Source organism: Sinocyclocheilus rhinocerous, unplaced genomic scaffold, assembly GCF_001515625.1.
Source record: "Sinocyclocheilus rhinocerous isolate Xijiao unplaced genomic scaffold, SAMN03320098_v1.1 scaffold1180, whole genome shotgun sequence".
Lineage (NCBI taxonomy): Eukaryota > Metazoa > Chordata > Actinopteri > Cypriniformes > Cyprinidae > Sinocyclocheilus > Sinocyclocheilus rhinocerous.
The window spans coordinates 1,008,958-1,023,690 of NW_015665886.1; the positions used below are offsets into that span (position 1 = coordinate 1,008,958).

The window sequence follows — 14,733 nt, forward strand, 5'->3', positions numbered from 1 at the left end:
TAACATAGTCTCGTGCTTTACACTCATAAATGCCAGTAATGGGATCAACAATAGATATTAAGTGGAGATGTAATTCACCTAGAGGTCCTTTACCAACAGTGCCATGTTTTGTTTGCTTTGTCCTTTCTTTTTTGCAGATCTTTTGATTGTCTTAAGTTACCTGCAAGCTAATTAGCATGTGTTTGAACTGCAAAGCACCTGGAAAAGTGCTTGCAAATATGTAACAGCGGGCACAATGTGACAAGCCTCCAGCGACAAGCAGTTCGTTTGTTTGCTCTGAGTGTGAATCTGCTGCATGACATGACACAAACAGCCAATCAAAGGTGATTGAGGTTTAATTTACTGTGTGTATATCGGTGCATCCATGCGTAGGAATTCTGTCTGATACAATAAGCTGATAATTATTATTAATTACAATAAATACGATAATTATTTTCACATAATGGCCAATAACTTATAAATGCCAATAATCGAAATTCTATAAAAAGTTTGTGAATTTTGTGAATAATTTTTTGTTTTATAAAAAAAAAGTAAAGTTTTTTTTAAAGAAGTTTCTTATGCTCATTAAAGCTGTATCTATTTGATAAAAAATACTTTGATAAATAAAATAATATTGTGAAATATTATTACAATTTAAAATAAAAATTTTTTTATTTTAATATATTTATAATGTAATTTATTTCTGTGATGACAACACTGACTTTTTTTTTTTTTTAGCAACCATTACTCCAGTCTTCAGTGTCACATGATCCTTCAGAAATCATTGTAATATGCTGATTTGGTGCTTGCGAAAAAAAAAAAAAAATTATTATCAATGCTTTCCTCTTGCTTTTGACAAATTGAATGTGTCCTTGATAAATAAAAGTATTAATTTCTTTCAACCCCAAACTTTTAAACAGTAGTGTAATTTAAAATAAGTGTAAACAATTTGCTAAATAATATTTAGTTTTTATTGAATATTATTAGTTGTCATATATCATATAATATCAATGATAACAATGAATTTGTAAATCTCAGACAGTGGCCAGAAAACAATGTGATATTGTGCATCCTATATGTGAGCCAATGAGATTTCACAGTAGGAGGGACTACTGAACATGACTCTGAAGAAATGCAGCAGTACTTGGATCGTACATACAGAATAACAATTTCTCGAAAGTAGCATGTAAATTGAAACAACAGCATCGTTGTATTAGTTGCCGCGGTGTTGTTCTCAGTATTGCTTTTCCCATGCCCTGTCCTTTCCCTCTTGTTCCTCTGTTCTTTGCTGTCCCTCACCCATCAGCTTGTGCCTCACGTTTTGAGAAATTGCCTCAGTGATGTTTTCTGACAGTGACGTTAATCGAAGCACCAAACGCATAGTAGCACTCCAATTGAAAGGAAATTTGCCCACTGCCTTCTACACAAAGCCAAACAAACTGTGACCGCTTTCACGCACACATATAAACGTGAAAGTCCTCGCGCACATGTGTGGTGCCAGAAATGTAAACACAAGTTCACGCTGGTGCAAATCGAAGGGCAGAGTTTTGACATTTGAAGCACATGAAAATAAAAGAAAAACAATCGAAAAATACCAAGTCAGATGTCTGAAATTATTTCCCGATGCCTCATGCATTGAGCGTGTTGTGGCAATCGTTTATATAATACAGTGACAGGAAAAAAATGGATTTAACATGCATGAATTGGTCACAAAATTTGATCTTGCTTACATCAATAGACAAACATGATCTGCTTAAACAAATCTCATTTATTCACATGCTTTTTCCACCCTCCACTGTTGTGATCAATTAAGACAAAATGTATTATTGTTTGTCTCTTATTCATAAAGATCAGATCAGATTTTATGGCTAATTTCTATAGAAATCCATGATAAAGGGTTCACATACTTCCTGCATATAATTCATCAACTAACCATCTAAGTTAAAATGCCACTCCTACATCTTTAGTTTCTCTATAATGAAAGATATAGTTTGCACAGAGCTCCACATTAATCTCCTGTCTTATAAATCTTGGCTGGCCAACAATTAAGAAATGTGAGGCTTCCAAAACAAAAGGAACAAGGGAGAGAAAGAGAAAGTGTGTGTGTGTGTGTGAGAGAGAGAGAATTATGATTCCTCCTATCGTGCTCTGACCTGTTTGCTCATTCATAAGGCGTCGCTTGTCGAGGTCCATAGAGAAACCAGCAGGATGTGGAGCAATTAAATGCACCGCGTGTTGTTGGAATACCAATGCGCTCCGCGGTTAACGTGTGTAATCTCAAACCTCCACCGTCTTTGTGCCACCTGCATCAAAGCCTCAGAGGAACTTTTCATTAATCTTTCTGTTTTTTGTTTTTTTTTAATCACTGTCATCTCCCCATTTCCTGTTTCCTGTAGCTTCATCTATATTACTTCTAAAGGATCACAGCAACTTATACATTTGCATATGGTAAGTCAAAAGTAATGATGGGTCTAATCAGTTCCTGTACTGCAGATGCTGATGCTTCCGGTTAGATTGAAACTGTCAGATCTAGTTGACACTTCAACTAAACATTTATCATGGTTCTTTGACAAACAAAACCTAAATCAGCCCAGTCCAGAAAGTATTGCCACCTTGTAGCGTGATTCTCCCGTGTGAAAATTACAGCGGGGTGCAACAAGGGCCACTGCTGTGCAGATTAGCGCACCAATTGCACCCGTGCATGGGAACGCAAACTTTTCCTGCTGTCAACAGATGCTTGTGTGTGAGATTCTGTTAAATAAACAGCCATTTCCTAATTACAGAAAGAGAAAACGAGAGATAGCATTGGTATCTGTGTAGACATTAGCGGGTGGTGCACATCAGTGCTAATTAGTGTTGTCACTGAAGATAACTCACAAGAGCCTGTATACAACACTAAACCTCATGCTTCACATAATGGTGCAGAAAATTAGAATTTCTCGCTATAACACAAATTTGATGTAAATGGAACCACATACTGATATAAATGAGTTTAACAATGTTTGTAAATGTCAGTAAAGTTTCCTGTTTAGAGAGAAAAGAAAATCCCGCTCTGAGTTTGCAATGTAGTAACTTAAATGAAAAGTTAATGTTTATTTTTATTTTTTTGTTAGTAATATTCATATCTGGGCACAAGATGAAATCATGTTTATTCCATGTAGTTACGCGGGTGATGCATTGCTGTGATAAGACCTTTAGACTTTATTTGCATGTGTGAAAGGAACACTTCATCATGTTTTCTTAGTTAGCAAACTTTTAAATTTCACAACATTTGTTTGTCACCCTCACCTTAAAATTTTTAAGAGGTTAGACTTTACAGTAAGTTTCAGTTACAACATTTATTAATTCTGCATATACTAACACATTTTTTATATAATAAGTAGTATAAATTAACATTAATGTATTATGAACAAACATGAGTAACCAGCATGAACAACAGTATATTTATGAATAAACTTTAACCTAGATTAATAAATGCTTTTATGGTTAGTTCATGGTACCTAATGCGTTTACAGCTGTACCTTATTGTAAAGTGAAACCTTTAAATATCAGTTTTTCAATAATGTTTTACAAATTCCATATTTATTTTGTTCTAAGGGCTAATAGTCTTTTAATGCACAGTCTGCTATGTTTCCACTCTTCACCATGCTCTCTGGTCATGTGTGACATGCTCAGTGTCCCAGGACAACATAGACAGGGTGTCTTGTGAAGGATGCTGCCGTGTTTCTCTTTCACACAAATGGACATTGTGTCATTGACATTACTAAATGTCAATACTAAAAATCAGACCCCCTCAAGGATTTTATCCATGGTAGTCTGAATGCATATAAGTGCCCACATGTAGAGATATATGGACACACTCCCCAACTGGAACCTCAGCAGAAGGTCAGTGTTCAGTGGAAGGACAGTGGAGATGGGTAGAGACAATAATGCTTATGAAACATTATGCACTGTATTTCATTCTGCTGGAGGACATACCTGGAGGACATATCATATACTGAATTTTAAAAACCCATTTGGACGAAATGTTTATAATTTGTGGCATTTAAAGGGATAGTCCACCCAATAATGAAAATTCTGTCATCATTTATTTATGTATTTCCAAACCTGTATGACTTTCTTTCTCCTGTGGGCCACAAAGAGGATATTTTGAAGAATGCTGGTAACTAAACAGTTTAGATTCCCATTGACTTCCATTGTATGGACAAAAAATACAATGGCAGTCAATGGGAATCTAAACTGTTTAGTTACCAACATTCTTCAAAATATCTTCATTGCATCCCACAGAAGAAAGAAAGTCATACGGGTTTGGAATGACATGAGGGTGAGTAAATGATGACGGAATTAAAATTTTTGTGTGGACTGTCCCTTTAATGTTCATTTTTATATATATATATTACTGGTAATTTTTAGTTTACATTAGCTCATAATAAATAATGTTGTACTAAATGCATGCTTAAATGTAACTTTAAATGGCAAAATGTGTTAGTATTTGTAAAAATTAAAATAAACTAGATTAATTCTGGCTTTTAGAGGTTATGTGAACTATTGCATTAACCTAAATGTGTGTGAGTTGAGACTTGAGTATTATGTTGCATATCTACCATGCTTGTGTGAATATGACAACCTGACTGTTCCCTAGGGAGAGATGAGATGTGGGTTTACAGGCAGCCACCTAATCAGGGAATTTGGTCTCACCAGTGGGATTTCTCATCATCATCTCTCTCTCTCTCTCTCTCTCTCTCCCTCCTTCTCTGACAGGCCCCTGTGGAAAGGGAGATGTTGTGGAGCAGTGCGCTCTGCCTGACCAGACCCCAGCCGTGGTGCTCAGGCTGTCGGAGGCTCTAGAGAGGCTGGGTGAGTTTGCTCTTCTGCCTCACCTATCTAATTTAACTATTCAGAGAGAGTCAGACACCAGTCTAGCATTTACATTGGTGACCTATGATGTTATTGACAAATTCTATTAATTGTATTATGAGTGCGCAATTGTATATTTCCTTCATCATAAATATATTTATTTTTGCAAGTAGAAAAAAACTCATCTCTACAATCAGTTAATTACATATGAAAGGTTCTATTGTAGCATGGTAATAATGATAATGTCATTCAAAAGTTTGGGTTTGGTCTCATCAAGGCTGCATTTATTTGATCAAAAATACAGTAAAAAATGAAAGAATAATTATATTGTGAAACGTTATTACAATTTAAAATAAACATTTTCATTTTCTATTTTGAGATATTTTAAAATGCAATTTATTCATGTAATGATAAAGCTGAATTGAACTGACCTCAAACTTTTGGAAGGTAGTGTATATATCAAAATGCAATGTTTTGCCATCTAATACCATTACTTTACCATTGTACTACCACAGTACCTTTTGTAAGGGGTTTAAATGTACCTTATCTCTCCAACAGTTCAATTTACTAAACGGTTTTGGTTAGCATGATAGCACATCAGATTATAGACCTGACATTTGACCTCTGTCCTGTGCTCAAGACTGGGAGAATGAGCCACTGTACCGGTCTGGCCAGACCTCCACTGGATCCCCAGAATTATTGCAGGCTTTGGAAACAGGTAAGTTCATAACATGCTTTTTTTCATAATTAGTTTATTTTGTACATTCTAATTTCAGAAAATGTACATGTGCCAAAATAGGCATCTAGTTATTAAACAACCATTAAGTTTCTGTTTACCTGAGTTAATTGTATGGGAGTCTTGAGAGTCTTAATTAAAAGATAAAAGTATAATGATAAAGTAATCATGAATGGGATATAATTTATTCAGACAAATCTGAGATCAAAATGTTGCTCTCGTGTGTTCAGTGGTTCAGAAGAAAAAAATTAAGGATGACAATCCTAATTGTAAAATATGCAAAAACATGAAAAGATAAAGGGAAAAAACAACAATAAAATGTTTTTTGAGCAGTTGAGTAACTTCCAGTGTTCCACAGTGTACATCCAGGCCACTGCTGTTAAAAAAGTTTGCAAAGTTTAGCTGAAGTTCTTATTTAGCACCACAAGGGAGTGCTCTGGCTCCGTACTTTTTTTGGGAGATGCTGTTTCCAAAAAACTCAGCACTACTGTTGTATTGATGAAGCAAATAAACGCATATTCACACACACACACACACACACACACACACCTCACCCTCTTCCTCTCTACTAAAATGATTAGGTAGAGCTTGAATTTCCCATAGGAGAAAACTCCTTTTATCACTGTAATACACATACAATTGTTATTTCAGACTGAGACTTTTATTAAGTTTAAAAAAGCGACTGTGTTAGAGATTGTAATCTGTTATGCCACTGAAGTGCAGAATACGTAGTCCAGCAAAGCCCTTGACATCTTGACACTGTGTATGGCACACATGTGCCCAGGTAAAGCCTTAGTTGTCACAGCTTAAGCATCACAACTATTTAAATAATTCTACAGGTTGACAATGTCACATGTGCACTAACATGACCTGGGCATGTTCATGTCACTTTCTTTAGAGTACATGTGCACACTTATGCTCACATGCACAAATCCATAAAAGGGCAAAGGGTCTTTCACGAGTTGCTGCACAGATTCTGAAATATGTCTTCTGACACATGAGCACTCTTATGAACTGAGGATCTATATGTATAGGGTAGATGTTTTCAGGTTGTGACTGGTTGACATGAATATGCTCTGACAATGTGGTAAGGCCAGTTTACAGTGGTGTGTAGGAAAGGTTTTTTTTTTCATATCAACCTTCAGCATTGATTTGAGTTTTTGCCTTTTAGGACTCCCTCAGCATGTTTGAGAATGTTCTTCAGGCTTATAAGTCCAGTCGCTCATCATGCCATACAGGTTTAGATTGGATTTGGCCATTACAAAACTCAATTTCCTTTTTAAAGCAATTTCTTTTGCATGTGTTTTGGGTCAATATTGTGTTACATGGGCAATTTACAGATCTCATTTTTAAATGTGGTTACACTTTATTTTAAGGTGTCCTTTTTACAGTGTAATTATACATTTACTGAATAATGTACTGTGTACAATGTACTGAATAATATTAATGAACTACATGTACTTACTGTATGGTTAGGATTAGGATTAGGGTTTGGTTTAGGGTTACTTGCGTGTAATTATTTATAATTTAAGTTCATTTAAGTAAGTACATGTAACGTGTAACAAGGACACCATAAAATAAAGTGTGACCTTAAATGTGTGTGTATATATATATATATATATATATATTTAATTGAGGCCTATGACATCTCTTTATTATATAATTTTTTTTACATAACCTTTGTTGTTTAAATAGTTACATTCACATCTACCCATAAGTCTAAACTTTGAGTGGTATGAATGCCATTAAGCCAACCGTGAAACGTTGCAAAGTGTATCCAGCACCCATTTCCTGTAGTTATATAACAGGTTAGTTACTCAGTGTGGAAATACTCACACCATTGCATACACTCTCATAAGTGTTTTGCCAGACACGCACCATGGTTGCCATTTTAAAGCCCAGCCAAGAAGTGGTGAAGTCCAGTGGCCACAGAAGACCAGAGACAACATTACGTCACCCAGCTAGAGCCTGTGCTAACCAACCAGTGATTTGTGGATCAACAGTGTGTTGTCATGGAGATGGCAAGCCGTTTTTGCCACGGGGTTACATATTTTAGAAAAACGAGAGAATGAAAGAGGAAAGGTTTCATGTAGGAGGTAGAGAGGAGCGGAGAGAGGAATGACTCACGATCAGGTGTATCGAAGACAGACAAGTGCACACGCAGTAAATTCAAACTAATGGTCAAGGAGGATTGACAAACATTTGCATGTGTGCATGAATATGCATTCAGTGTACAGCAAAAGCACACAAGCATGAACACACACACATACACGGTCGGCAAGAAAAGAAAAGCGATTCCAGCTCCGGTCTCCCTGGATACAGAGTGACAGACACACGGAGTGCGTGGCTGACCCGTGCCCACTCGACAACATGCCAACAGCCCCTCTTCCCTTCCGTTTATTAATTCCGACATTCATCATTGACGCATTTCTCATCTTTTTTCTTGTGTGAGAGAAGCTGAGCTCAGCAAAACACAAATTAAAAACACTCTTCTCATCTTCCGCACTTCCTGCTCTCCCATTGGCTGCCAGTGATGTCATCCTGTCTCATATGCAATAGTCAATAACCTATTAGAGTCCAGCGTTTTACAGTCAGCTTGGGCAGAAGGGGCTTCTGCCGCTTGAGCTCTTCTACGCCCTTTGTTTTATTGGAGTCTTTTAGCGATCGTCTTGATTAACACGCCCTAAAGTCCTAAAGATTTCTGAGGGGAGACGGTTCAGTGCCCCCGGGGAACACTTTGTACTGCGGGTGGTGTTATAATTGTTTTTCATTGCAAATGATGCTGTTTTTTCCTGTCTGTAAATGCGGGCGATTTTAAAGACTGCAGAGATGCAATCATTTGTGCATATTAATTTTATGTGGTATGTTTGCCGTATATAATGCATCACATGCACATCCATCTTTAGCGTAACCATAACCGTTCACTCTTGAAGACTTGAGCTGTATCAGCCATTCATTTCGGTCATTTCAGCAGTCTCATTGGAAATTTCCTCACATTTTGCAAGGCGGCCTCTCTAGTTTTGTTTACGCTCACTCTACCTGCATAATCCATCCATGTCATCTGTTCTGTCCAGCTCTTTCTCCTCTTTTCTGCAGATACAGCCTTGCAAGTGATCACTAACAATGATGTCATCCCTCGATTGCTCTCTCTTCCTCGCTCACACACACACTTACTTGTGGCCAGACTCCTCTTGTTCAGCCTTTTTGGCTTTTAAAGTTTCCTGACAGAGATGTTCTGATCGATTCCTCCGCTGAGTTAGGGGCCGTTTATGCGTTCTTGCATCCATCTGCACTGTTTTTAAATAGTTTATATATATATATATATATATATATATATATAAACATGCGCTATGTGTGTGTTTTTGACCGTTGTGATGCATTTCATAGTCTTTATTTTAGTGTCTCCTCCTATGAGTGCTGCAATTTTAAGATGGCGTGTGAAGTTAAAAGAGATTCAGTTTTTAAAACAGTCTATCAGGACATGCATTCTGTTTCATTGAAATGTATATAGAAATCCTTTGTGCATAGATAGATACTATAAATAGACAGACATATGGATAGATGATTAATAGATGAACTAATGGACAGTAGACAGAGGGATAGATACAATGAATGTATGATAGACAGACAGATAGATAGATAGATAGATAGATAGATAGATAGATAGAAAGGTAGACATGGATTGAAAGATAGACATATGGAATTATCCATATCATGCCTGATTTTAAGCCTAATATCCTCAATGGCAAGCATGTTACATAACTGGTGAAGCTCTCTTCCTCTGCAGTGTAATGCCACAGTTGTGTTATCTCTGCTTTTCCACTCTCTCTTATGTCTCCCCTCGTCTGAACAACACCTTTTCATTTGTCCATTTTCACTCATTTCCTCTCCTTAACTCTTTTCATGCCCTCCTCGAAGACTTGATTGGATGGAGACACATAATGCCAAACCAGTATAAATTAAAGAGTTCACAGCAGCTTAAACTGAATAACAACATACAAGTCTGCGTCTGTTATGCACCGCTTTCTTCTTTTTCTTTTTCTTTCTTGCCTTCTTTTTTATTGCTGTCTTGTTTGCTTTCTTGCTCTTCTGTTTGCTTATTTGTCTCTTTCTATTTGTCCAATTTTAATAAATTTAGACTCATGTCGTCTATTATCTGTGGCCAAAACACATTTTCTCATCAGCAGCCCAGGAAGAGTAATTTTATATAATTAAGATTGATTATTTTGCAAAGTTGCCATCTTTTCACTTTATTAGATTAGAGTTGTTTAATGACCTGCAGCTTTAATCAGTGGAAAGTTTAGTCTGTTGGGTTTATAATGAGGCCTACTTGGTGCTGTAATTCTGTAGATCTGTGTCTGTTGATTGTTTTGAGTCTCTGCATGTCCCTCTTCTCTGTGTGCTGGCTCTTCTTGTCCTTGCTTTCATCGCCTAAGATGTTTACATGACAGTCTCCCCCGCATTTTTACACTCATCACCTTCTCTCTACTCTTGCACATGCATGCTCGCACGTACACAAATGCACGCTCACCACGCTCCTGTCCCATCCCAGAGGGTAAAAAGTGGCGTGCCACAGGCCTCATGAACTGTACTGTTGCACATTGCTGGTATCAGCGTTTGTGAGCGTATATGTATATATTGACAAAGTGGGCAAGACTGTTATTGTGGTGTCTAAATGTCTTTTTTGGTCTACAAAAAAACTTTGCGGAACAGAGCTGAATGAAAGAAGGCGCAGTTTAGTTATAGAAACAGTGGACCCAAAAATGAAAAGTCTGTCAACATATACTCAGTATCATGGATTTTGAAAACCAGTATGATATTCTATCGTGGGACACTAAAGTGTTTCTTAAGGAGATAGTTCACCCAAAAATGAAAATTTTGTCTTCTGTAATTTACGTACCCTCACGTAATTACGAAACTATAGGACTTTCTACTGTGGAACATTAAATCAGATTGTTTGAAAAACTTTTTTTTATTTTTTTATTTTTTTTTGACCAAAACATATTGGTTATAAACATTCTTCTAAATATAATATTTGGCCTTAACTACCATGTACTTAAACAATTTGTATAATGTACTTATTGTGTTCATATTGTATTGCAAATCAATTTTGCTGCTATTGATATGGGATACAAATTTGCTGCTATTGATATGGGGTAAGGTTAGGGACAGGTTTAGTGGTATGGGTAGGTTTAAGGGTGGGTTAAGGTAAGGGATGGGTCAACAGTGTTATTATAAATGTAATTACAGAAATGAATTACAGATGTAATTACATGCTGGTATTTTTTAAAAGTACAATGTAAAAATATATTATTTTTTAAAAGTACAATGTAAAAATATGTATCAAATTATGAATTTAAATGTAAGTACATTGCAGTTAAGGCCAGATGGCAGAATTTTATTTTTTGAGTGAACTGTTCCTTTGATTGATGAATGTCCAAGTTGCACTTTTCCATACAGTGTAAATTTACTGTAAATTGCTGTTAAGCAACATTTTAAACACTATATTTTAAATGAATAGCAACTTTAATTTTAGTCAGTTTTTCACAGAAAGTAATCATATGGCTTCAGAATATGGAGCATTTATCTTTTTTTTTTTTTTTTTAGCTTTAAAGCCCTCTTTCATTGTATTGAACAGAGCAGCTCGGGCATTCCACTAAAGATCTCCTTTTGTGTTCCAGGGAAGAAAAAGTACATTCATAAGGTCTTTGTCATCATGAAACAAATATCCTTCATCTTGACTGTAGATGTCACTCTCTGTTGACAGGATCTACAGTGCTGCCAGATGTTTACATTTATGGGCATCATTCCACATTTCATGGCATTTTTACACCCATGACATGACAGCTAGATGTTTTGGTGTCTGTGAGTCAGATCACAGAACAATGAAGGAGGTGACTGAGTTCAGTTTTAGGAGGAACATGGCCCCACTGGTCGGGTCCACAGTGGGTCTTGCGGTCACACAGGAATGAGGGATGTCGTCTCTGAAGCTATTTTCCCCTCCATGTTCCTAAAGGTTGCGCCTTACTGGAACAGCCCTCTTCATCACTCCCAACATAACAACGAACACACAGCATCAAAGCTTACGATAACATCCAGCACACATCTCCCCAAGGCACACAAAAGCACATATACAGTAGCCTCTCACAAAACACTGAAATGACAGAGATTTCTTTGTCAAAAGAGATCAACAGAGAAGGCACTTGTACTAGCATTGTAAAGAAGAATCGTCCAACTTTATATTAAGTGGCCTTAACTACTGTGTACTTACATCAAAAAATAAGTACAATGTACTTATTGTGTTCATATTGTATTGCAAAACACTTTTGCTGCTATTGAGGTAGGACGTGGGTACGGTTAGGGACAGGTTTGGTGGTATGGGTAGGTTTAAGGGTGGGTTAAGGTCTAATGAGTCAACAGTGTAATTATAAATGTAATTACAGAAACTAATTACAGCTGTAATTATATGCAGGCATTTTTAAAATATAAGTATAATGTAAAAACATGTACACAATAAGTGCATTGTATCACATTATTAATTTATATGTAAGTACATAGTAGTTAAGGCCACTTAATATAAAGTGGGACCAGAATTTCAAAAAGCTGGCCTTGTATTAAATACACAAGAGGTTCTCAAAATGTAGTCCGTGAAAGATTCCAGTTGACCACAAATGAATGAATGAATGAATACATTTTTATGAAATTATAAAAAGTATTATAACTGACCAAGAAACATTTAATTAATTGATTTAATTAATTTAATTAACAGTCTAGGTCATTTATGAACATATCAGTCTGGTTATTTTCAATGAAATGAGAATAAAACAGCGATCTGTTAAAATAATGGATTAGTAAAAGTGGTACAGTATAGAGTTAAAAATTAAGGGTAATTAATTTGCATCCTTTGTGGTGTTTGCTTCCTGCATCCTTAGGTATTTTAAGTGTCTTTTTTAGTTTTAATAACCATTCCTGTAGCCCAAACAGTAGATCATGGTACCAAGGTCATGAGTTCATTTACCAAATGCATGCACTGATGAAATGTATTCTCGCAGTGTAATGTAAGACACTTTGGATCAAAACATCTGCCAAATGCAAAAATAAATATATATGTAAAAAAGCTGGTCCACCACCTGAAATAAACTGCGAGACTAACTGACCCTTTTGGAGTTTGAGTATTCTCTATTCACAAGAGCCTTAAATGCCCCTATGCATGTCCTCTGCGAGCCCGATGTCTGAATGCCTTTCTCTGTTTGCACCCGTAAATGTCGTAAACAAAAGCCTCTGGGACTCTTGTGTTGCTTCAGAGGGTGGCTGGTGACAGGAAGATAGAGGAGGTGACAGAGAAATTGAAGCGAGGGATCAAGGGTAGTGCTGGGTAAACACGGAACATGGACCAAAGAGCAACACTAAGGGTTAAAGTAGGCTTAGTAGAGCATGAATTTGTGGATTGACCCACAGAATGCTTTGACAGGGTGTGAGTGTGTTTGCGTGGCTTTATGTGCACATGCGAAGCCAGAAAGTTTCTTGGACAGGGTCAGGTATGCTGTTCCATACTTTTCCACTCCAGACTGGCACCAAGCATGTGTAATTCTGGAAAAGTGTCATGAATATCATAAGGGAATGGGAGTTATCACTTCTGAGAGTGTATTATTAGTAGCCCCATCAGTGGACTATTTTTGCATTTTGTGCATTGATTTTGGGGGTTAAATTTGTGGAATGTAATGTAAAAGTGTTAAAAAGTGTTGAAGTAGCTCCTATAGAATCCTGAAGAATGCTGGGGTCCAAACAACACTGGACCCCATTGATATTCATAGTATGAACATATGAACAAAAAATATTTTGTGTTCCACAGAATGCATTTTAATTTGGTTTCTTGAACTAGATCCTGTCTGGATCACTAAAATGGAAATGGGTAGCATAGCAGAGTAAACCGCCTTTTGGTATTCATGATCACAGTTTTAAAAATGTTGGTTCATATGAGGAGATCACAGTATGGCGTCTACGCCATGCAGGAAACACTTTGATGTGTGGGTGAAAATGCAAGTGAGTCAAGTGGGGAGAAAAAGAAAAAGGGAAAAATCCAAGATCCATTTCTGTCACGGTGTGGGAGCTTCAAACACAAAATCACAATGCGGCGCCGAGTCAAACATTCTGCATGCATACGCACACCGACCGTGATTCCCACTGTGAGAAATCTGATTACTTTCTCTGAAAACCTTGTTTCTCTCAGATGTAAGGCAGTGAAGCCACACATTCGGTGTTATTAAGTAAAAAGTAGTTTTGTTTATGTTGTTCCTTTTCCAAGCTCAAGGTATCTTTATAGAAGTCATTGAAATATTATAAAAATATTACTGGGTAAGCCAATAAGCAGCCATTACCCTAAGTTATGGTTGTTATGAAATAAGTTTATAAAAAATATATTTTTTCCATTTTTCATCGTTTCATTTTTCACTCTCCAAACCCAAGCAAATCTTACCAGCTTAAAACTTACTTGAGTTAAAGCTTACTAACTGAGTTTTGTGTAATCTAACTATAGCTTTGGAATAAAACTGACAATGCCTGAGGTATATTTAGAGACATGAGTTATCTTTTTAAAATATAATATTGTAAGTAGTTTCAGAACCTTGAGCTATAGTTCCGTGTCCTTGCAAAACTCAGTCAGATTTGCAAACTGCAGTCCAGCTTGCAGTTCTATGTGACTCAAATGAATGTCAGCAGACATCTCTAAGACAACTGGCAAATATAAAGCAAAAAAATAAAAAATAAATAAAAGAATCTTTCCTTCCCCTGACTAGAAGGAATTGTTAAGATCTACAGAGCAAGCACAAACTAATTCCATCTCTATTCTCCATGGAGTTAATGTACTTAGGAGTGCTTTTTGATTTAGAGGCCCATGACTTTTTGACAACTGTTCCTTTTTTATGCACACAGTTACAGCTTTTACCATTGTGAGCGAGCTGGGTTGCCTGCATGGCGCAGCTGAGTGAAAGATGAGATAATGTGGCAAATGGAATTATGGTGAATCTAATTCCCTTAGGCAGAAAAGGCACCACTGTCTCACCTATCCACGTTTTTCGGACCATTTTATCAGTACCATTCCATTAGCTTTAATCTTCATTATTAGATTTGATGTGAAAACTTCACTGAAAATAATTAGATCA

At 36.6% G+C, this 14,733-nt stretch overlaps 1 protein-coding gene across 1 annotated transcript in view; it reads left to right on the forward strand.

The window, feature by feature from the left end:
- The window catches only part of LOC107731623 (phosphatidylinositol 3-kinase regulatory subunit gamma-like), a 196,744-nt gene that overhangs the window by 82,962 nt on the left and 99,049 nt on the right, over nucleotides 1-14,733 (forward strand). Inside the window, exons 3-4 of the mRNA XM_016542747.1 lie at nucleotides 4,741-4,836; nucleotides 5,477-5,554. Of these exons, the coding sequence (XP_016398233.1) occupies nucleotides 4,741-4,836; nucleotides 5,477-5,554 (174 nt within the window). The remainder of the gene's footprint in view (nucleotides 1-4,740; nucleotides 4,837-5,476; nucleotides 5,555-14,733) is intronic.